Here is a 21,984-nt window from a genome sequence, read left to right on the forward strand (position 1 = left end):
GACAGGCCTGGGGGGGACAGGGACAGGCCTGGGGACAGGGACAGGCCTGGGGGGGACAGGGACAGGCCTGGGGGGGACAGGGACACTCTGGGGACAGGGACAGCCCTGGGGGGGACGGGGACAGCCCTGGGGGGGACACGGACAGGCCTGGGGGAGACGGGGACAGCCCTGGGGGGGACGGGGACAGCTCTGGGGGGACACGGACAGCCCTGGGGGGGACAGGGACAGCTCTGGGGGGACACGGACAGCCCTGGGGGGACACGGACAGGCCTGGGGGGGACGGGGACAGCCCTGGGGACAGGGACAGCCCTGGGGGCACGGACATCCCGTGGGGACACAGGGGGACGGGGACACTCTGGGGACAAGACGGGAGCCCTGGGGACAGTGGGGCACTCCTGGGGGACGGGGACAATGTCCCAGGGGCCGTGGGGATGGGTCACCTCGTGACTGGGGGGGACCGGTCACCGCGGAGGTGACGGGGACACCCCTGGGGGACAGGGCCGGTGTCCCCAGGGCTGCGGGACACCCCCCGAGGGGTGGGGACAGCTCCGGGGGAGCGGGGAAGCCCCCGCCGCCTTCCGTGCCTCAGTTTCCCCTCCCCTCGCTGCTTACTCATCCCCATCGATCCCATCGATCCCGCCGGGGCCGGGGCGGGAGGGGGGGACACAAAACAACCTTTTCCCCCCAATTTTGAGGCCGGCTCGGGTTTGACCCCAGCGCCCGGGGGTGCCGCGGGGAGCGGGGGAGGCGCCCCTGCACCCCCCTCCCCCCCCCAAGAAAAACCACCCAAAACCCCAAACTTTCTTTGGGAAAGCGCAAATAAACCACGGGAGGAGGGGGGGGGCCGGGGGTGGGCGCGTGCCAAGGGAGGAGGAGGAGGAGGAGGAGGGCGAGGAGGGCAGGGCGGGACGGCCGGGCACGGGCAGCACCCGCCCCGCGCTCCCGCAGCACCGGCAGAGCCCCGCAGGCTTCGGGGGGGGACCCCCGACCCCCCCCCAAGGGGCCATGGGCATCCAGGGCATGGAGCTGTGCGCCGTGGCCGTGGTCATCCTCCTCTTCATCGCCGTGCTCAAGCAGTTCGGCATCCTGGAGCCCATCTCTGTGGAAGGTACCCCCCCCCCCCGCCTCAATTAATGCCAATTAGTGAATTAATTGGGAGCTCGCCCCCATCCCGGCGGTGCCCGGCGCTCTGTGACCGCCCGGCCTCCCGCTGGCCCCGGAGCGGAGCCGGAGCTGGCTCCGGGGCTGGCTCCGGGGCTGCCCTCGGGAGGGTGTGGGGGGACGGCTGAGGATTTGGGGGGCGCGGGATGGGGACCCCCAGCCCCCCCAGCAGCGCCTGGGCCCAGCCGTGCTCCGGCCTGTGGGGACCCCCACCCCAGAGCCCCCCCGAACACCCGGGGATGGGGACCCCCACCCCAGAGCCCTCCCCTGCGCCCCGTTAACCCCCAGGAGCAGGTAACGGGGACCCCCAGTGACCCCCAAACCGTCCCAAGGTGGGCCGGGAGGGCTCTGAGCTGGTGCTGACCCCCAACGAGCGCCCCGAGGTGTGGGTCACGACTCCACTGCGACCCCCAAGCCCCCCGAGGTGGGACACCAGGGACCCCCAGCGCCCCCCCAGCCCCCTGCGACCCCCTCACACCCCGAGCTGGGGGTTCACCCCCTCCGACAGCGCCGGGGAATGTTCCGGGCTCCCATCCCAAAGCTGCTGCCACCCCTGCGCTGAGCGGCTCCGCAGGGGCTTCCCGGGCTGAAATTATTAATGAAGCATCATTTATTAATTACCTTCCGCCGGGCCGGGCGGGAGCGGCAGCGGCCAAGAGGCGGCTCGGGAACGTTCGGTGCCTCGGGAATGCGGGAGCTCCCGCGGGATGCAACACGCGCGGCGTTCGGGGTCCCCGGGGGGCTCCGGGGCCGCCGGGCCGCGGGTTGGGGGCGGGTTCGGGGGGGAAGGGGTGTCTCGAAGGGGGTCTTTGCCCGGGGTCCCCCCCTGCAGACAGCGGCGATGCCGACGTGGAGCTCCCGACCGCCCGGCACCAGCCCGAGGGGCTGGAGCAGCTCCTGGCTCGCACCAAGTTCACCAAGGCCGAGCTGCAGTCCCTCTACCGTGGCTTCAAGAACGTGAGTCCGGGGATTCGGGACCCCGGCCCCCCCAAATCCGCGGCTCCCCGCGTTCCTCGGGGTCACCGGCGCCGCTCCCCTTCCCAGGAATGTCCCAGCGGCCTCGTGGATGAGGAAACCTTCACACTCATCTACTCGCGGTTCTTCCCTCAAGGCGGTGAGTCGGGGGTCCCCAAAGCCCCCAGGCGGGCCTGGGGGGGCCTGCCCGGGGAAACGGCCGGCCCCGGTGCCGGGGGTCACCGTCCCTGCCCCGCAGACGCCAGCTCCTACGCCCACTTCTTGTTCGACGCCTTCGACGCCGACCGCAACGGGGCTCTCTGCTTCCAGGTGGGAATTCCTGGTGGCAGTGGCCGTGCCAGCACCGTGATTCATCACATCCTCCCCCTCCTCCTCCTCCCCCTCCTCCTCTCCCCTCCCAGGCTGTGGCCAAACTCCCCCCGGCGGGTGCGGGGTAAAAATACCGGGATCAATAGGGGATGAGATCCCCGGGCGGCCCGGGATCGATGAGGCAGCGGGAGGGAGGGACGGACGGACGGGGGGAGGACGGGCCGGGGGTGAGGGTCCCTCCCGCGACCCCTCCGCCAGGACTTCGCCGTGGGGCTCTCGGTGCTGCTGCGGGGGACGGAGCAGCAGAAGCTGAAGTGGACGTTTGACCTCTACGACGTGAACAAGGACGGCTACGTCACCAAGGAGGTGACAGTGGGGGACACTGGGGGGCTGGTGGGGTGGGGACAGCCAGACGGGGACCTGCCAGCGCCCTGTGTCCCCCAGGACATGCTGGAGATCATGAAGTCCATCTATGCCATGATGGGCCGCTGCACCGAGCCCGCCCTGGGGGCCAGCGCGCCGGCCCAGCACGTGGAGCTCTTCTTCCAGGTGAGACTGTCCCCGGGGCCACCTGCGGGGCCACCTGCGGGGCCACCTGCGGGGCCACCGTGCGGCCAGGAGCGAGCGGCCCCGCTGAGCCCTGGCCGCTCCCTTGCAGAAGATGGACAGGAACAGGGACGGCGTGGTGACCTTCGAGGAGTTCCTGGCCACGTGCCAGGAGGTGAGGGGCTCTGGGGGGCTTGGGGGGCATCCTCCTCCTCCTCCTCCTCCTCCTCCTCCTCCTCCTGTCCTGAAATGACGTGCTGGGGGCTTCAGGACAGAGGGGGACAAAAGGGGTCACGGTGGGAGGGACAGCAGGAGAGGCACGGCAGCTGCGGCTGCGAGGAGGATTTGGGGCAGGCAGGAGGGCTGTGATGGGAAGTGTGGGGGGCCGGGGACAGACGAGGGGACAGGAGGGAGATGGCAAAAGGGTGACAAGAGGAGGGGGCTGAGGCGGGGGACGCGGGGTCTCTGGTCTCTCCTCCCCAGGACAAGGACATCATGAGCTCCATGCAGATCTTCCACAGCGTGCTCTAGACCCTGTGTCCCCCCGGAGTTTTTCTACTGTTTCAGACAAACAAGAAGGTCAAAGGCAGGAGAAATCCAGCGTGTGGCTCCCACAGATGGGACAGGACAAGAACAAGGACGACGTTGCCACCAGAGCCCCCCGGGCGCTGTGCTGCCACCTGCCACAGACCCATTTTGGGGGGGCTGAGCCTCCCCTCGACACCGCCACCCCCCCTTGGCGGTGCAGGACCTGACACAAACCCCGGGGTGGGGACCCTCGGAGGTGGGAGCCCCGGGTGTGGGGGTCTCCATACGGCAGCCGTGAAACGGAGCCCCCAAAGAGCGCCCGAAAGCACAGCCCTCCTCCCCCGGCGGCGCGGGGGGCATTTTATAAATAAACCAAATGGTGACGGTTTAGCGGTGAAACGGACTCAAGAGGGACGCGCAGTGTCCGCTCCCTGTGCCTGCCCGTGGCCCAGTCCCGTTCCCATTCCCGGTGCCTGTCCCGCTCCCAGTCCTGTTCCCCGTGCCTCTCCCAGACCCATTCCCGGTCCCGTTCCCGTTCCCACTCCGTTCCTATGCCAGGTCCCGTTCCTATTCCTAGCCCCAGTCCCAGTCCCGTTCCCGTTCTCTCGCTCCGTCCCATTCCCATTCCCATTCCCGGTCCCGTTCCCGTTCCCAGTCCGTTCCTATGCCAGGTCCCGTTCCTATTCCTAGCCCCAGTCCCAGTCCCGTTCCCGTTCTCTCGCTCCGTCCCGGTCCCCGTCCCATTCCCATTCCCATTCCCATTCCCGGTCCCGGTCCCGGTCCCGCGGCCCCGCCCCTCAGCCCTCTCCTCTCATTGGCTCTCATTGAAAATTTGGCCCCGCCCCTTGAGCCCTCCCATTGGGCGGCCCTAAGGGGGCGTGGTCTCGGCGCGGCGACCTTCAGGCGGGCGGGGGCGGCACGTGACGTGTCACGTGACGGGGCGGTACCGGGGCCGCAGCGCCCCCTGGCGGAGCGGGGGAGCAGCGGCGTGTGAGACCCCCGGGGTGGGGGTCCGGGACCGGGGGGATCCCCGGGAACGGGGGGTCTGGGACCGGGGGGATCCCCGGGAACGGGGAGGTCCGGGACCGGGGGGGATCCCCGGGAACGGGGGGGTCCGGGACCGGGGGGATCCCCGGGAACGGGGGGGGTCCGGGACCGGGGGAATGACCGGGATCGGGGAGGTCCGGGACCGGGGGGATCCCCGGGAACGGGGGGCGTCCGGGACCGGGGGAATGACCGGGATCGGGGAGGTCCGGGACTGGGGGGATCCCCGGGAACGGGGGCACGACCGGGATCGGGGGAATGACCGAGATCGCGGGGTCCGGGACCGGGGGGGATCCCCTAGATCGGGGGCATTCCCTGGGATCGGAGCCGTGCGGATCTCGGGGCTGGGGGGGATCCCTTGGGATCGGACTGAGTGGCGAGAAACGGGGGGGATCCCCAGGGTCTGGGTTTGTGCGGGACCAGGGGGATCGAGCACCCCGGGATCGAGCACCGGGGATGTGCGGGATCCCGCGGTGCCGGGGTTCATCCCGAGCTCGGTGCCGCAGGGGATGCGCGGGGCGCTGCGGCTGGTGCGGTTCCGGGGGGCCGCGGGCGGGGGGCCCCGGCTCGGGCTGGAGGAGGCGCCCGGGGGGGACCTGGTGGATCTGAGCGCGGCGGAGCCGGAGCTGCCCCGATCCATGCGGGAATTCCTGGAGATCGGCCCCCGCGGGCTGGAGCTCGCCCAGAGGTGGGTGAGGCCAAGCGTGACCCCCAAAGAAGGTGGGCGACCCCCAAAGGTGGGTGCTGCAAAAGCCGGCTCCCCCCCCCCGGGAGTGGAGGAGCCACCAAAAGGAGAGGGAACCCCAAAATGGGGGGGGTATCCTCATGGATCCCCGCAAGAGCGGCCACCCAAATCTGCGTGCTGCTTTGGATGACCCCAGAGTGGGTTACCCCCAACAGCTGGCCCCCCAAAAAAGTGGGAACTGCAAATCACGGGTGACCCACCATGACGTGTGACCCCCAAGGGTGGCTGACCCCAACGAGTGGGTCCCCTCAGCTGTGGACACCCCCAAAAGGAGGCTCCCTAAAATACAGCTGACCCTTCCGGATGGCCCCCCAGGAGCGCAGCCCCTGAGAAGGGGGTGCCCCGAGGCGCGGGTGCTGCCCGGGGTGGCTCTGTCCCCACAGGGCGCTGCAGTCGGGGCAGCACCGGGTGCCCCGGGCGGCCGCGCGGCTGCTGGCTCCCGTGGGGGACCCCGAGAAGGTGATCTGCGTGGGGCTCAACTACCACGACCACTGCCGGGAGCAGGCCGTGAAGGTCCCCAAGGAGCCCCTCATCTTCAGCAAGTTCCCCAGCGCCATCACCGGGCCCTTCGATGACATCGTGCACCCGCAGGACACCAGCGTGGGTACCCCGGTCCCGCCCGCGGGCACAGCGGCGCGGGGACGGCGCTCCCAGCCCTTCTGTCCCCGCAGGAGCTGGACTGGGAGGTGGAGCTGGCCGCCGTCATCGGGAAGAGGGGGCGGCACATCGAGGTACCCCCCGGCCCGGCCCGGCCCCGCCCCGGGGGCTCGGTGGCAGCGGCCCCCGGCCAGCTGTCCCCGGTCCCCGCTGTCCCCAGGAGGCGGCGGCGCTGCAGCACGTGCTGGGCTTCACGGTGGCCAACGACGTGAGCGCCCGGGACTGGCAGATGCGGCGCAACGGGCGGCAGTGGCTGCTGGGGAAAACCTTCGACACCTTCTGTCCCCTGGGGCCGGCCATCGTCACCAGGGAGGCGGTGGCAGGTGGGACAGGGATGGGACAGGGATGGGACAGTGTCCCACGGATGGGATGGCGACTCTTTCTCAGCTGCCACGGGGGCCATCGCAGCCCCGTGTTCCCCGGTGTTTTTCCCCACGGGGGGGTCACGGTGGCACTGTCCCCATGTCCCCCCCCACCGGTGTCCCCTCCTGCAGACGTGCACAACCTGCGGATCCGCTGCAGCGTCAACGGGCGGCGCATGCAGGACAGCAACACCCGCCACCTCATCTTCGGGGTGCCCGCCCTCGTCGCCTGGGTGTCCCGGTAGGGAGGGGGGGCCTGGGGACCCCCCACCCAAAGCCCAGGGGGCCGTGGCTGACACCTCCTGTGCCCCCAGGTTTGTGACACTGGCCCCTGGGGACATCCTGCTGACAGGGACCCCCGCGGGAGTGGGGGTCTTTCGGAACCCGCCCGTTTTCCTTAAGGTGAGGGGAAATGGGGGCTCAGGTGGGGCAGGGGCGCGAGCGGGGGCACGGTGGACCCCACGGGGGACGGGTGCCACCGTGTCCCCCCCCTTGCAGCGCGGCGATGAGGTGCAGTGTGAGATTGAGGAGCTGGGCACCATCTGCAACCGGGTGGTCTGACGGTGGGGAGGCGCCCCAGGCCCCGCCGCCCCCTCGGGGTCAATAAATCCACGAGCCACTGGGTCACTGTGCCCCGTTTATGGGTCTGGGGGCTACAGCTGGGTGAACTGCTGGATAAAGGCTGCCAGCTTCTCCCGGCTGGAAGCAGACTGGAAAGGCTGGGAGAGCTGCAGGGCGGGTCCTGTGGGGGTCTGCAGCTCCTCCAGCACCTGGGGGGGGGGGCACAGGGAGGTCAGGAGGGGAGAGGGGGCAGCAGAATGTTGTGGGGCTGGGGGAGCTGCGCTTACCCCCATGTCCTTGAAACTCTGCAGGGAGCTCAGGGCCAGGCTCCTGTCGGGATACCCTGTGGGCAGAGAGATCCCCAGGGAACCCCCAAATGCCACCTCTCAAGCACCCTCAGCCTGGCTCGGGTGGGGGTCACTAAAAGCATGACCCCCCACCCACCTTGACTCACCATCCTCATCCTCGGCCAGGAATTCCAGCAGTGCCTCCACGAAGTCTTCCTCTGCAGTGGGGAGGGGTGTCAGATCCCGCCTCCTGGGGGCTGCAGCCGTGCCTCAGTGGCCCCAGGGAGTCCCAAGGGGTTCCCCACTTTGGGGGGTCCTACCGGGCTGGGGCCAGGGGGGTCTCTGCAGGAACTCCACAGCCCGGCCGTAGGTCTGCAGGACGGGGCTCAGGAGGCGGCAGAGGAAGAGGAGGAAGCCAGGGAAGCCCTGGGGCTCACGGAGCTGTGGGAGGGTACACGGCCAGATTTGGGGGAAAAGCACCCTCCTCCAGCCCGGGGGGCAGTGGGGGAACCCCCCAGTACCTTGTAGCACTGCTTGGGGACCCCCTGCTCGCTGTCACTGTCGCTGTCATCAGTGAAGAACCCCAAGGAGTGTCCCTGCCAGAAGCGCCGGGGGGCCACGTCGCAGCCCCTGCGCTCACTCTCTGCCTAGGGGGACAACAGGCTGCCACCTCACCTCGAAGCCACCCTGTCCCTGTGCCCCAGGAGAGGTCCTGGGGTGTCACCCACCTCCTCCTCCTCCAGCAGCCCCCCAAGGATGAGCTTGTCCAGGATGTCCAGGCTGTGGCAGTCAGGAGGCTGGCAGGGCTGGGGACACAGGAAAAGGGGTGACAGGCCAGCCCCGTGTCCCCACCTGGAGCCCCAGCAGGGCTGGGGGTGACAGGCCAGCCCCGTGTCCCCACCTGGAGCCCCAGCAGGGTCGGGGGCAGCAGCTGCAGCAGCTCCAGGATCTTGTGGAGCAGCTCGTCCCGGCTCAGCACGATCCTGGTGAGGCTGGAGGGCGGCCCCAGGATTGGCAGCACCTCCAGCAGCAGGGCACGGATGGCACAGGCTGATGGGACAGGGGTGTCACCAGTCCTAGAGTCACCAAATACCCCAGCATCCCCCACTCCCCCAGTGTCCCTGAGCTCTGGCATCCCCACTCCCCAGTGTCAATAATCCCCTGCATCCCCAGTTTCCCCAGTGCCACTGAATCCCCTGCTATCACCAATCTCCCTGGCATCACCGACCCCTGGTGCCCCAAATCCCGACGTCATCGACCCCCACGATACCAACAGCAGCCCTGGTGTTCTCCAGACTGCAGCCATCACCCCTGCCCGGTGCCACCCGTTCCCCCACTGCCTCTAAGCCCTGGTGTCACCGATTCCCACGGCATCCCTGCTCCCTGGTGCCACCCTGTCCCCACTCCCGGCGTCCCCACTCACCGCCCACGGCCTCCCCGGCCAGGTGGTGCCGGATCCCCGCTGCCAGCCGCCCCAGCCGCGCCCGGGCTGAGGCCTCGGGGGGCCCCAGAGCCCTGGGGGGCTGCCGGGGGGGCTGCAGCAGCCGCAGGCTGTGCCCCACCAGCGCCCGCAGCTGCCCCGAGAAGCCCACGGCCCAGCCCCGCAGCAGGAGCTGCTCCAGCAGCTCCGAGAAATCCCTCATCAGCTGGGGCAGCAGCACGACCTGGGGGAGCAGAGGGGGATTCTGAGGGGGATTCCCACTGGGAATGCTGCTCTGAGGGGGATTCCCACTGGGAATGCTGCTCTGAGGAGAGGAGGGGTGATTCCCACTGGGAATGCTGCTCTGAGGAGAGGAGGGGTGATTCCCACTGGGAATGCTGCTCTGAGGAGAGGAGGGGTGATTCCCACTGGGAATGCTGCTCTGAGGAGAGGAGGGGTGATTCCCACTGGGAATGCTGCTCTGAGGAGAGGAGGGGTAATTCCCATTCTGTTGCAGGGGGGAGTCCTGCTGGGAATGCTGCTCTGAGGGAAGGGAGGGTCGGAACCCTTCTCCCACCTCCTGGTGCCTGTGGAGCAGCAGGGCTGCGGTGATTCCCACAGCCGTGATGGCGGAGCAGGCGCTGGAATCTGCAGCGGGGCAGAGGCACTCGTTATCCGGGGGGCATTAACCCCCACCCCGTTCCCGAGCAGGGAATGCCATCCCAAGGCATGCAGGGACCCCCCGGCCCCCTCACCGCTCAGAGCGTGCAGCCCCAGCGCCGTCACCAAAATCTCCTCTTCAGTCCCCAAACTGGGACTTGAAGTCCCCACGTTCCCCACATCCAGCGGGCTGGGAAGTCAGGATGAGAGGGGTGAGAAGTCAGGATGAGAGAGGGAGCAGAGATCCAAGGGGAACACGGCCCGGGGCTCGGCTCCTCACCTCCTGCCCAGGATGGTGGGAAGCAGCAGCTGCTCTGGGTGACTCCCTGTGAGGACTGGCCCCACGAGGTTGTTGTCCACAAATTCCTGGGAATGAGGATGAAGGAGCCTGTGGGCGCTCACAGCCTTCAGCACCAGGAGCTCATACCATCCCTGGACCCCCAGGGCTGGGAGGAGCGCGGATTTCCGCACCAAGCATTCTAGATCCCCCCCAGGCAGCTCGAAGCCCACCAGCATCCCAGGAACAGTCTCCCAGAGCCGGGATGGCTCCAGGGGATCCGCAGCTGCCGTACCCGTAGGGAGAAGGGCTGAGAGAAATCCAGCTGGGCACAGCCACGGTGCCGGCAGCGCAGGGCCTGGAACGCTGCCCGGAGACACGAGCCGATCCCGAGGGGCTGAGGGGGCTGCCAGGAGGCGGCATTGAGGGATTAATGGCACATTTTGGGGACGCCAATCCCCCGGGATCTTCCCAGAGATTGAGGGGAACAGTGCTTCCTAGAGGTTTTGGGGAACACTGATCCCCAGGGACAGTGCCAGCGATTTGGGGGAGCACCGCTGACCCCGCTGACCCCCTCTCACCGCTCCATCCTGCTCCACGCCGCCAGGAGCCACGTCATAGGCGATTCCCACCGGGACCACCAGGGCGTCGGGCACGGCTCCGTCCCGCAGCGCCCGGAGCAGACGGAGCAGCCAGCGCCGGGCAGGGTCCGCCAGCTGCAGGGAGGCCGAGGGCTCCTCCAGGAACAGGACGAGGGGCTGGCGGCTCCGCAGCACCTCCTGGACGTACTGGGGAGAGACTGGGAGTGCTGGGAGCTGCCAGCACCTCCCCGAGCGCTCCAGAGGGATTTTTCAGCCCAAGCTGCACCTACCGCATCCAGCACAGCCCCCGGGAGCCCCTCATCCGGGTCACTCCATGTTGGCGCCATTCCTGAAGGCAGGAAAATCCCTCCCAGGCGTTGGAGCAGGGATCTGGCGAGGGAAGGACACCGTGGGCAACCCCTGCATCCCCGGGAGTCTCTGGGAGCATCCCACGGCGCTGCCTTACCGCAGGCGAGGGCTGGTCCCGGCGCCCACGGTCACCCTGGGCAGCCCGATGCCCTGGGACAGGAGGACGAAGGACAGCAGTGGCCCATCCACCTGGGAGCGGTGGCTGCACAGGAACACCAGCGGCACCTCGGGCTGCAAGCAAGGGATCCTGGGCTGAATTCCCGGCGTGCCAGGGGCGGGGAGCGCCCGGCCGGGCTCCGTACCGTCCTGGCGGCTCGCAGCACCATCTCCAGCTGCCCCCGGTGCAGCTGCACGCCCAGGAACAGACGGGTCAGGAGCTTGGGGAGCAGCCAGTGGCACAGCCTGCGGGAAAACTGGGAATGAGGCTTCCCCAAACCCTCGCGGCCTCAGTTTCCCCAACCCATCCCTGCTCAAAATTCCCACTTTTATCACACGTGAAGGGTCACACGTGATGAGACATCCTCCTTTTCCATTGGCAACCAGAGCTGCCATCGGGAATCCTGCATTCCCTCCGTCTTCCTGTCCCACTCCTGGATCCCCAATGCTCTTACTGCATGGGGAATTTCTTATTCCCAGGGGAATACCTTCCCTTTGACGGCTCAAAGGTACTCTTTATTCCCACTGGATCAGACAAGCAAAGAAGCCCCGGGTTCCCAGCTGTCAGTGATGGGATGGGAAAGAGAAAAGGAAATGGAAAGTTTTCTCTGCTTCCTTCCCTCCTGAGAGGTTTGGATTTTCCCACTCCTGCTCCTCAGAAGGAATTGGGGGAATGGCCCCAGGATCTACAGAGGATCCCCAGGGCAGCCAGCCAAAGGATCCCAAAATATCTCCCGAAATATGCCAGCACATTCCCCAAAAGGATCCCAGGAAACCACCCAATGGATCCATGTGCGTCCCCCCAAAATCCCAAAAGGGATCTGTATCCATCCCCCAGAATATATCCCCGGAAGATCCACGACCTCAGCAGCAGAGGGGAGAGCGGGGCCTGGATTTCCCCCAGGATCTGGCAGATCTCCTCCTTCCAGCGCGGCTGGGATCCCTCATCCCCTCTGGAGCCAGGCTCCCGGCCGGAGGCAGCATCCTGCACGCTGGGGAGAGCAGGGCAGGGGCAGCACCCCAGCATCCGCGTGTTGGGGTGCAGAGAGCTCCGCCGGCTTCCAGGATCCCACCGACCAAAAGGATCCCCCAGGATTGAGGGCCAGCCCCTCCTGGGGGAGGGCGATCCTGGGATGGCCCCAGCTGCTCCCACCCACCTCCTGCTGCTGCAGATCCGCACCAGGAGCTCCCCGGGGCTCTCTGCTGGAATTTTCCATTCCCAGGCTGCGAGGAATCCACAGACCCTCCGGACCAGCCAGCCCCGGAACCTGGAGGGGACACACGGCGACCTCCTGGCTGGGGAGGCTTTTCCACCAGGATCACAGCCCCCCCAGCCTGCCTCTCTGCCAGATTCAGGACTTTTCTCCCCATTTCACAGCTGGAAATGTTGAGGCACCGGTGAATCGATGCTTCGGGCTGCCCAGCAGGAAGGAAAACGGGGATTCAAACCCGGGATTCCCAAATCACGGAAATTTCCCCATCTATCCCCTACTGCTCCCGAAAGGGGAGTGGAGCTAAAGCGATCTGGCACCTCAAAAATGAGAATATCTGGAAATGGCTCTGTGCCAGCTCCTGCCCAGAGGAAAAGGGGGGATAACCACAATTTTGCCTTTCCTGGTATTTTTCCTTCTAGGGGGAAGTGGCAGTTTTCCCTTTTCCCTGTGAGGCAGAGAGAAGAACACCCTCCACCTCCCCATTCCTCCCACCAGGATTCGAGATAAAGGCATGACCCCAAATCCCCAGTCCCATGACTGGACCCTCAGAGACGCCACTTCCAGCCTCCCAAACTGGATTAATGAGCTCGGATTGCAGTAACGAGGAAGCGGGGAGGACGGAGAGGGGTTCCCACAGGCATTTCGGTGACGTATGGGGGAGGGAAGGGGCTTGGCAGGTGTTTTGTGCGCAGGGCTCGTCCCTCCTCACCGCGTGTCTGCCTCCGTCACGCGGCTGGCGTCGCGGAACCCGAGCGCGGCGAGGTCCTCGGGGTAGAACCCATCCTGGCAGGAAAAACGGGATCAAGCCCCGCCGGCGCGGACCCCCGGCGTCCCGGGACCCCAGACTCTCCTACCCAGCTCCTGGGGGTGCAGGTCTGGCAGCAGCGCCCCGAAACCGGCCGGTGGTATTTGCCCAGGAACGGGATGAAAGCTTCCAGCTTCGGGCCCGAGGGGCCGATCCACGTTTGAATCTGAGGGGGGAAAGAAAAACGGGAAGGGGCGTCTGGGAATGCCAAATGCGGGTGGATACGGCCCAAAAGGCGCTTGTGGTGTGGGGGGGTTCCAGCAACGGCGAGGAATACAGGAATTTTAGCTGGGACAAGCTGGTGGCACATTGTGGCGACTGTGTGGACCTGGATGAAGCTGGCTGCAGGGGAATTGACCTGGTTCTGGGGGATCAGCACCCTGGCACGGGGTTTTCTCTCCCTCAGAGACACAGATCCAGTGGGATTAACCCAGATCCAGTGGGATCAGCTGGGAAATATGGGGCTGAGGGGGCTCAGTGGCATCTGAGGAGACCCCAGACCCTTCATTAGCCCTTTCCATCCCCACCCCCAGAGTCAGGGCGTACCCTGGAACACTGGGATTCCAATTCCTTGGACCCCAAACTGGGATCGCCGTTCCCTTTCTGAGGGGTAGGGATAAAAAATTTTATTTCCTAAAAAAAGAAGGGGAGAAAAAAAAGCAAATTTGGTTGAAAGTGTAGCTGGGGGAGAGGCAAAGAAGGGGGAAAATGAAGAGACCCCAGTGTGATTTGGAGGGGACTCACGAGGGGCAGGCTGGTGGCACATACCCTGGGGGATGTCATGGCTGGGGGGACACCCCCAAACTGGAGAGAAGAGGCACTGGTGCTCGAGGGTCCTGGGACAAATCCTGCAGGCACAAAAAAATTCCTATGGAACTGGGGGTGGTTGAGGGGGTTCCACACCCCACACTGACCCCTGACACCCCACATCCCTTACAGGGAATCTGGGGGTTACACACCCCACATCCCTTACAGGGTTTGGGAGTTTACATACCCCACTTCCCCTATGGGATTTTGGGGGTTACACACCCCACACTGACCCCTCACCCCCCATTCCCTATGGGATTTTGGGGGTTACACGCCCCACACTGACCCCTCACCCCAACATTCCCTATGGGATTTTGGGGTTACATGCCCCACACTGACCCCTCACCCCAACATTCCCTATGGGATTTTGGGGTTACACGCCCCACACTGACCCCTCACACCCCATTCCCTATGGGATTTTGGGGGTTACACGCCCCACACTGACCCCTCACCCCAACATTCCCTATGGGATTTTGGGGTTACATGCCCCACACTGACCCCTCACACCCCCCATTCCCTATGGGATTTTGGGGGTTACACGCCCCACACTGACCCCTCACACCCCCCATTCCCTATGGGATTTTGGGGGTTACACGCCCCACACTGACCCCTCACCCCAACATTCCCTATGGGATTTTGGGGGTTACACGCCCCACACTGACCCCTCACCCCCCATTCCCTATGGGATTTGGGGGTTACATGCCCCACACTGACCCCTCACACTGACCCCTCACACCCTATATCCCTTACAGGGAATTTGGGGGGTTACACGCCCCACACTGACCCCTCACGCCCCATTCCCTACGGGATTTTGGGGGTTACACACCCCACACTGACCCCTCACACCCCACATTCCCTATGGGATTTGGGGGTTACACGCCCCACACTGACCCCTCACACTGACCCCTCACACCCTATATCCCTTACAGGGAATTTTGGGGTTACACGCCCCACACTGACCCCTCACACCCCACATTCCCTATGGGATTTGGGGGTTACACGCCCCACACTGACCCCTCACCCCACATTCCCTATGGGATTTTGGGGTTACACGCCCCACACTGACCCCTCACACCCCATTCCCTATGGGATTTTGGGGTTACACGCCCCACACTGACCCCTCACACCCTATATCCCTTACAGGGATTTTGGGGGTTACACGCCCCACACTGACCCCTCACACTGACCCCTCACACCCTATATCCCTTACAGGGAATTTGGGGGTTACACGCCCCACACTGACCCCTCACGCCCCATTCCCTATGGGATTTTGGGGTTACACGCCCCACACTGACCCCTCACACTGACCCCTCACACCCTATATCCCTTACAGGGAATTTGGGGGTTACACGCCCCACACTGACCCCTCACCCCCCACATTCCCTATGGGATTTTGGGGTTACACGCCCCACACTGACCCCTCACACTGACCCCTCACACCCTATATCCCTTACAGGGATTTTGGGGTTACACGCCCCACACTGACCCCTCACGCCCCATTCCCTATGGGATTTTGGGGTTACACGCCCCACACTGACCCCTCACCCCCCATTCCCTGCAGGATGGAGGAGCTGTCCCGGCACACCCACACGGGCCCGCCGGGCCCAGGTGTGGGGCAGCAGCCCCGCACAGCCCCGGAGCCCCCGGCTCGCCCCGGCCCGGCCCCACCGGCCCCGGGGGGCTCACGGCCCCCGAGCCCGGCCCCGCTCACCGCAGGCCCCGCGCTCCGGCCCGGCCCCGCTCCGCCCCCGGGCAGCCCGGCCGGAACCGGGCCCGGCCCGGCGGAACCGGCCCGGGCCAGCCCCGCCGTGGGCGCCCGGCCCCGTCCCTGTCCCCCCCCCCAGGGCCGGCAGCCCCCCGGCCCCGGTCGCCACCAGCCCAGGGCCACCGGGCCGGTGGCCGTCGCCAGCTCTGTCCGTCCCACGCCTCCGGACCCACGGGGAACGCCGAAAAGGCCCCGGTTCACCTGCGGAGGGGCGGGGGCCTCGCACCTCCGGGACCGCCCCTGGAAAAGGGGGGGAAAAATCGAGAAAGGAGAGGGGAATGGAGGAGACAAGGAAAAAGGCAAACAGACTAGGAAAAGGGTGCTGGAGCCTCTTTCTCTTCTTTTTCTTGTCTTTTTTTCCTCATCTTTTTCTTCCTCCTTTTTTCCTTGTCCTGTTTCTTTCTTGTTTTCCCCTCTTTTTTTCTTGTCTCTTTACTTTTATTCTCCTTCTACACCATCCTTCCCCCCTTTTTCTTTATCCCTTTTCTATCCCCCCGTTATCTCAGATACCACTCCCAAATGCGTTCCCACAGGCGCAAGACCCCCCCCACCCCCAATCTGCGTTCCCCCAAAACCCCTGAAAAGGATTCCTCCTTTAATTTCCACCATAACTCAAGATCAGGAGAGCAAACCACAACTCCAGGCTCCTTTTTCTCCACTTATTTTATTTTTTTTTTCCCATCCAGGAGCATTCCCAGCCCCCAGGAATCATCGCCCTCTCAGGGGGGCTGGAGCCACAACATTCCATTCTCCCCCCAGCTCCCACTTCTCCAAACCCCTCATTTCTCTCCAGATGTGGGCTTTGGGGGCTGCTTTTCCCCATTTTTAGGGGCCTGGGGACATTCCCAAGCACTGGTCCCGAGCTGCTCCCAGAGGGAACAACCCTTCTCCTCCTCCTGGGAGCTCTCAACCCTCGTTTCTCTCCTCAGCACCTTTTTCACCCCAGAGGGGACTCAAGGCACCCCAGTTCGCCTTTCCTTCCCTCACGTACAGAGTCCAGTGGCAAATCCAAAACTTTCTTTCCCACCAGATCCCTCATCTCCCCCCTTTAATAACTTTTGTGGGTGCTGACAGTCCACAGTGACCCTGGGGGGTCTGACGCAGCCCCCCAAAGTGGGGGGATTCCCATTCCAGGTGCTGCTGGGGCCGGGATGGGAGCCAGGAATCCAGCAGCACCTTCCAGCTCCACCTGGGGAGGGTAAGGACCCGGGTGGGACCCTGGATTTGGGGTGGGGAGCGTGACTATCCCAGCACCAGGCTGGGTGGCTCATGGAATCCCCTGCTCCACCACCTCCTCCTGCTTTGCTTCCAGAAAGTTCCACCCGGAGCAGGCAAAATCCCGGCTCCGTGACCTCTCCCAGCCCTTCCTGCGCCCCCAAACCAGGGAGAACACTGGTGTGTCTCCCTCCAAGGGCTGATCCACCAGCAGAATTCCCTGGGCAGCATCCCACTCCACGTCAGACCAGTCAGGAATCTCCCTCCAGCTCCACCCCAGGGTCACAGATGCTGGTGAAGTGGATCTGGGAGGAGGGTGAGGAGGGAGGCCGAAGGCCACGGCTCAGGTAGGCTTCCAGGGATTTCAGCAGCTGCCTCGGCTTCTTTTTGGTGGATAATTCCAGCTCTGGAAAGGTCAGAGGGGGAAAAGGTTGAGGAAGGTGTTAAGGGTCCAAGACATCTGGTGTCCTGACCTTCTCCCTTGGGAAAGGTTTCCTTGGGAGGAGGGAGCACAGTGCCAGCCTGGGCACCCTGAAATTGGAATGCAGTGAAGATGAGCTGAAGCTGGAGCCCAGCAGCGCCAGCTGGATCCCGATACCTCAGGGATACACTAGTCCCACTGACAGCATTCCTCTCCGGAGTCAGTAATTCATGGACAGGGGTTAAGCTATGGCTCCCTGCCTGTGGAGCAGGGAATGTCCCCGTATGTCCAGCATCCCCCCCGGGGTGGAAAACAGGAGGAGAACCACCCCCAGGATAGGGAAAAACCGTGGAAAAACCTCAGTGTGGGGATTAAACCGGGAATGTTTGGACTCCCTGGGCATTGCAGCCCGTGTCATTGGGCTGGGGAAGGAGCAGCCAGGAAGACAAACCCTTGAGGAAGAAGCCGGCGTCGGCCACGGTGCCGTGCTGCTGCTCCCAGAGGCGGGAGAGGCGCAGGAAGGCGGCGGCGTGCAGGTCGTTCAGCACCCCGATCACCTGCTGCCGCCGGTTGCACTCCCTGCAGGGGGCAGACTGAAGAGATTACAGACAGTTCAAGGCATTATAAAAGTCTTTAAAAAATGTGGTTTAGGCTCTGCTAGTCTAGCTAAGCTAGCAATAGGTTGCACGTTCCCATGAGGAACAATGTTGGGATTGTAATGGGAAGTCCATTAACACGGACGCCTGCTCTTGGAGAGAAACAGAAATCTGCACTTCCATAAACAATAGGTCTGTCCCGTGAGAATCCACTAAGGAAATACATAAACATTTGTAGATGGAGAGATTCTTACACACACAGGCACTTTTTAACCAGTTAACTGATTAGCAAGAAAACTAGCAGCCAACTGGAGCTACACACGAGGTCTGTGAGAGCTGTATAAAACGAGTTATGTGAATAAAGAATTGGCTTTTCTGCTTGAAGAATCTGAGTCCCAGCTGATTATTATTACAACAGGAGAGGGCTCAGCCCCCTTCTGGGAAGGGGAACAACCCGGGATGCAGCTTGAGACCCCAAAACCAACCCCGCTCACCGGGAGAGCCGCTCCTCCTGCAGCGCCTGGATGACGATCCGGGTGATGTTCACAGACATGACGCAGAAGGGAAAATTCTGGGAAACAACCAGAATTCCAGCATTAAGGAAGCTCAGCTGGAAAACCCTCCTCCCCTCTGGCACCTCTGGCCCTTTGACACTGCATCCACGCATCCACAAACCCATGGGATGCATGCACTGGGATAACAGCCCTACAGATCCAGGCTTGCATGGATGCTGAGGGTTGAGCCTATCTTGTACCCAGGCTTAAACCCGGATTAAAATGTCCCTACTCATTCCCATTTTCCCGTTGCCCAGCTCTCCAGCCTGTTTATCCCACTCCAAGCCAGTACCAGATCTCTAAAATCCCGTTCCCAGCATGAATGCAGCACTTGGAGCTCTGCTGCAGCCCAGATCGCGGCTCTTGGGCACCACCTTCTTCCCCTCACGAGCACGAGGTGGTTCAGCATCCCAGAAAAACTCAGAAGAGAAGCTTTTTGTTCTTCCCTCTCCCAGAGCATTGGGGATTCCAAGGGAGACCCCCTAGCAGGGAGGAGGAGGGGGAAGGTCATGCCTGGGTTTCATGGTGGGAGAGCTGGAAAATCTCCCGTGCCAGTGGCAGCGTCCGGGAATCCAGGACAAAGAACAGGATCTGCATCAGCCCCAGCATTCCCGTCCCACGCAGGTCAGTCCCGGGATCCGCACCTGGGAAGGGCAGCATGGAGTCACTCCCTGCCACCTTCCCACTTCCATGGGCTGTTTACTCCCTGCAGTCCCTGTCACTGCACTTCCAGAGCCCAGCAGTCCTGGGGATCCCCTTTCCTGAGGGAAAGCTTTCAGGCCATTGCCCCCATGGGGCCATCACCTCGCTCATCTGGGCATTAACCAGCCCCTGCTCCACCCCACCACTCCCATGCCCACACCTTTCCAGGAATTACCAGCTTTTTTAGGAACGTGGTACTGGGACGACCCAGCCGACCAGTCCAGATGTTGTACTGGGACCGGTTTGGTTTAATTCTTCTATGGACAAAGGGACTGAGAGTGCCCCTGGGAATTTTGTAGGGATATGGAGAGGAGTGGGAGGACTGGGGGGATCAAAGCCTGGGATCAGTTTTGGGGTGCAAGAAGGACACTGAGGTGCAGGAGCATGTCCAAGGGAGGCCAGTGAGCACAGGGAGCGGCTGAGGGAGCTGGGATAGAACGGGGAGGTTCCAGGGGAGGTTGAATGGATTTTGGGGATCTCCCCAGGCAGAGGGCTGCTCCCGGTCCTACCCTGGAAGCCCAGCTCCTCCCAGTGTGCCCCGTAGCGCGGGCAGCCCAGGCTGGAGCGCGTCAGCTGCCGGTAGATGGTCTGCAGGATCCGCATGTGCACCCGCTCCGAGTCATCCAGGGCACCTGCAGGGAGGGAGCCAGCACCCAGCTGCCTCAAAATACTCCTGGTGTCTGAAAAACATCTCTCAGCGCCCCAAGAACTGAGGCCCCCAAAACCATTCCTTGACACCTAAAAAAAACACCTCACGTCCTCCAAAAAATCCCCCTTGTTACCTAAAAATGCCCCTTGGCACCGTAAAACCCTCAGCAGCCAAACCCATGCCCCATGGCACCCTAAAAATTCATCCCCCCCCATTTCTCAAAAACACCCCTCAGCACCCAAAAGATGCCTCTTAGCACTCAAAAGACCCCAAACTCACCCCTCACCACCCTAAAAAACCCACAGTGTCCAGAAAATGTCCCTCAGTGCCCAAAACCAAACCCACACCCTCCAAAAATGGCCTCACAGCACCTAAAAAGCACAGCTTGGCTCCTTGAAAACCCCCTCAGAGCCCAGAAAAGGCCACTCGGCCCTCAAACCCACAGGCCCAAGGTTTCCATGTGTGTGCCACCCCCTCATGCCAAGGGACCGGGTGATTCCCATCCCATTTGCCCCTGGACTGAGGGGCAAGAAGGGCCGTGGAGCCAGAGCTCTGTGCCCGTAGGGAGCAGGGATGAGATCCAGCAGGGCACAAAGGGGACCCACTCACACTGTGCCATGGCCAGCGCCAGCTCCTGCTCCCCCCGGAGCTGCGGGCAGAGCCGGGGGGGCCCGCGGAGGCAGCGGAGCAGGGCAGCCAGGATCCCGCGGCGCCCCGGCGCCCGGAGCTTCCCCTGCAGGAGAAAGAGCCCGAGCCCCTCAGGCAGCGCGGCCGCAGGCGGGGCAGGGGGCAAGGAGCGGGGCCGGAGCGGGGCCGGAGCCCGGCCGTACCCGGCTGGCGGAGAGCTCCGCGCTCTGGAAGTGCTGCAGCGCCTCGGTGAAGGAAATCGGAGGGGGGGCCGCGCCTGAGGTGCCCCCCAACCCTGCAGGGAGACAGGGAGCGGGTCAGACCCTCACTGAGCCCTGACTGCCCCCCCCGAATGATCCCCGGCTCCAGCAGAACGAAGCCGTGGGGAACAAGGGGAAGATGCAAGCGCCCACCCCGTGCCGCCCCTGCACCGCAAATAACGCCCCCAGCTCCGCCCGCAGCCCTGCTGCCCCCAGGACGCGGCTCCTGCCCCGCTTCCAGCTCCCTGTCAGGCCCAGTACCTGACTGGATCTCCTCCAGAGCCTCCCACTCCTCCCGGGCCTGGCGCTGCTCCTCGCTGATCCCTGCCCAAGGGAAGGGGTACAGCAGTCAGATCTGGGGGGCACACGTGGAGTGGGGGGGGTTTCCTCCCTCCCCCCAGCCCCGCTCAGTACACCCTGGGGCTGGGTTTCCTCTTCTCCAAGGGAAATCCCAACAGGAGCCACCCCGGGCACCACAAGGTTTATCCTGGGTGAGTTTGGGGAATGATCTGGGACCAGCCGGATTTGTCTGAGACATCCCCCCCTGCTTGATCCCTGGGGGCTCGAAGGCGACTTATCCAGCAGGAAACGCCACGATTGATCCAAGGGAAGCAGGAAAAGCTCACCAGGGTCCGGGGGCTGCCCCGCTCCGAGCACCAGCTCCTGCAGGACACCTCCGTGCCCCAGAGCTGCAATCTGAGGGGGACAGAGGGAACACAGCGTCACCCCCGCGACACACCCCAAGCACCAGCCGACCCCGAAGTCCAAGCCTTTCCCGCAGGGAACAGCCCCTGTGCCCCCGGGAAGGCGGCTCAGGCCCCTTCAGGGAGGGTCTGTACCCTCAGGACGATTTTACGTGGTTGTAAAGGTAGAAACGGAGCGATGAGGGGAAGTGGGAGGCTGGGACCCCTGAGGTGGGGGCCCCGCGGGTCTCGGCTAGGGGGTCTCCGGCCGGACACGCCCGGAGCGGAACTTGCCGGGGGGACAAGGCGCTGCCGCTCCTCCGGCCGCTCCGAGGCGCCGGCGCCGCTCATGGCCTGCGGGAGAGAAGGGGGTCGGCCGGTGGCAATGGGGGCGACTGACACCGCCACAACCACCCCAGCCGCTCGGGAGCCTCCTGCTGCCCTCGGTGCCCCCAGCCCCTCAGGAGCCCCTCAGGAGCCCGCTCAGCCCCTCAGACCCCTCAGCTCCCCCCAGCCCGAGGCCGCCGCACTGCCCATGCGCGGCCGCGCCGCACGCCGGGAGCTGTAGTCCGCGCCACCGCCCGCTAGGGAGGGCGCGCGGGACTACAATTCCCGGCGTGCACCGCGCGACGCGGAAACGGAGGCGCACGTGGAGGAGGCGGGGCCCGGTGGGGCGGGGCGGGGCCCGGTGGGGCGGGGCGGGGCCCAAGCGGCGGAGCTGGAACCGGGGGCGGTGACCGGAGGGGGGACTCGGGGCTTCTGGGGTCTGCAGCGGGGCGACCAGTCCTGGCGAGCAGTGCCAGCTACCAGTGCCAGTCCCAGCTCCCCTTATCCCAGTGCCACCTCCCGGTGTCGCCAGCTCCCAGTGGCAGCTCCTGGTGCCCAGTGTCAGCTCTCACTTCCCAGTCCCAGCTCCCGGTGCCTTGGACCAGCTGCCGGTGCCCAGTCCCAGCTCCCGGTGCCCAGTCCCGGCTCCCAGTGCCCAATGCCACTTCCCAGTCCCAGCTCCCACTTCCCAGTCCCAGCTCCCAGTGCCCAGTCCCAGCTC

General features: G+C 64.6%; 4 protein-coding genes across 6 annotated transcripts; 2 read left to right on the top strand and 2 right to left on the bottom strand.

The window, feature by feature from the left end:
* Window positions 1-490: 490 nt before the first annotated feature.
* On the top strand, window positions 491-3,763 carry LOC137463314 (calsenilin-like). 3 transcript variants are annotated; one of them, XM_068174416.1, is made up of 8 exons: window positions 717-1,108; window positions 1,994-2,118; window positions 2,206-2,275; window positions 2,375-2,445; window positions 2,704-2,811; window positions 2,890-2,994; window positions 3,104-3,166; window positions 3,475-3,759. In XM_068174416.1, exons 1-8 carry the CDS (start codon window positions 1,006-1,008, stop codon window positions 3,520-3,522), a joined length of 693 nt encoding a protein of 230 aa, XP_068030517.1. In that variant the 5' UTR covers window positions 717-1,005; the 3' UTR covers window positions 3,523-3,759. The 3 variants fall into 3 exon arrangements, with proteins under 3 accessions (XP_068030516.1, XP_068030515.1, XP_068030517.1); XM_068174415.1 differs by having other exon boundaries at window positions 491-1,108; window positions 1,994-2,275; window positions 3,475-3,763; XM_068174414.1 differs by having other exon boundaries at window positions 491-1,108; window positions 2,206-2,445; window positions 3,475-3,763.
* Window positions 3,764-5,046: 1,283 nt separating this feature from the next.
* Window positions 5,047-6,982, top strand: LOC137463301 (fumarylacetoacetate hydrolase domain-containing protein 2-like). The gene is made up of 7 exons (XM_068174401.1): window positions 5,047-5,251; window positions 5,692-5,908; window positions 5,980-6,039; window positions 6,126-6,288; window positions 6,460-6,568; window positions 6,642-6,729; window positions 6,826-6,982. The coding sequence occupies exons 1-7, from the start codon at window positions 5,073-5,075 to the stop codon at window positions 6,886-6,888; spliced, it is 879 nt and encodes a 292-aa protein (XP_068030502.1). The 5' UTR covers window positions 5,047-5,072; the 3' UTR covers window positions 6,889-6,982.
* On the bottom strand, window positions 6,960-15,590 carry LOC137463302 (glycerol-3-phosphate acyltransferase 2, mitochondrial-like; the record flags this gene model as incomplete). Its single annotated transcript, XM_068174402.1, has 22 exons — window positions 6,960-7,097; window positions 7,176-7,231; window positions 7,343-7,393; window positions 7,496-7,616; window positions 7,697-7,822; window positions 7,904-7,981; window positions 8,077-8,225; window positions 8,599-8,839; window positions 9,173-9,243; window positions 9,351-9,445; window positions 9,536-9,621; window positions 9,828-9,938; window positions 10,114-10,320; window positions 10,404-10,503; window positions 10,580-10,713; window positions 10,785-10,884; window positions 11,502-11,630; window positions 11,796-11,906; window positions 12,562-12,635; window positions 12,707-12,823; window positions 13,426-13,505; window positions 15,431-15,590. Coding segments are annotated over 22 exons (2,514 nt in total), but the record flags the coding sequence as incomplete, so codon positions are not given.
* Window positions 15,591-15,874: 284 nt separating this feature from the next.
* Window positions 15,875-21,287, bottom strand: ELMOD3 (ELMO domain containing 3). Its single transcript, XM_068174364.1, has 9 exons — window positions 21,130-21,287; window positions 20,880-21,073; window positions 20,515-20,577; window positions 20,197-20,288; window positions 19,976-20,099; window positions 19,227-19,349; window positions 17,956-18,032; window positions 17,317-17,444; window positions 15,875-16,850 (listed from the first exon to the last, which is right to left on the bottom strand). The coding sequence occupies exons 1-9, from the start codon at window positions 21,285-21,287 to the stop codon at window positions 16,727-16,729; spliced, it is 1,083 nt and encodes a 360-aa protein (XP_068030465.1). The 3' UTR covers window positions 15,875-16,726.
* Window positions 21,288-21,984: the final 697 nt, after the last annotated feature.

The sequence above is a fragment of the Anomalospiza imberbis genome, chromosome 28, assembly GCF_031753505.1.
Source record: "Anomalospiza imberbis isolate Cuckoo-Finch-1a 21T00152 chromosome 28, ASM3175350v1, whole genome shotgun sequence".
Taxonomy (NCBI): Eukaryota; Metazoa; Chordata; class Aves; order Passeriformes; family Viduidae; genus Anomalospiza; species Anomalospiza imberbis.

Coding starts and splice junctions, on each gene's coding strand:
- LOC137463314 (XM_068174414.1), top strand. CDS start 1,006: ATGGGCATCCAGGGCATGGAGCTGTGCGCCGTGGCCGTGGTCATCCTC. Junction 1,109..1,993: donor GGAGCCCATCTCTGTGGAAG/GTACCCCCCCCC, acceptor CCCCCCCTGCAG/ACAGCGGCGATGCCGACGTG. Junction 2,812..2,889: donor ACGGCTACGTCACCAAGGAG/GTGACAGTGGGG, acceptor TGTGTCCCCCAG/GACATGCTGGAGATCATGAA.
- LOC137463301 (XM_068174401.1), top strand. CDS start 5,073: ATGCGCGGGGCGCTGCGGCTGGTGCGGTTCCGGGGGGCCGCGGGCGGG. Junction 6,040..6,125: donor AGAGGGGGCGGCACATCGAG/GTACCCCCCGGC, acceptor CGCTGTCCCCAG/GAGGCGGCGGCGCTGCAGCA. Junction 6,730..6,825: donor ACCCGCCCGTTTTCCTTAAG/GTGAGGGGAAAT, acceptor CCCCCCTTGCAG/CGCGGCGATGAGGTGCAGTG.
- ELMOD3 (XM_068174364.1), bottom strand. CDS start 21,287: ATGAGCGGCGCCGGCGCCTCGGAGCGGCCGGAGGAGCGGCAGCGCCTT. Junction 18,033..19,226: donor GGAGGAGCTGGGCTTCCAGG/GTAGGACCGGGA, acceptor GTTGTTTCCCAG/AATTTTCCCTTCTGCGTCAT. Junction 16,851..17,316: donor CGCCGGCTTCTTCCTCAAGG/GTTTGTCTTCCT, acceptor TGACCTTTCCAG/AGCTGGAATTATCCACCAAA.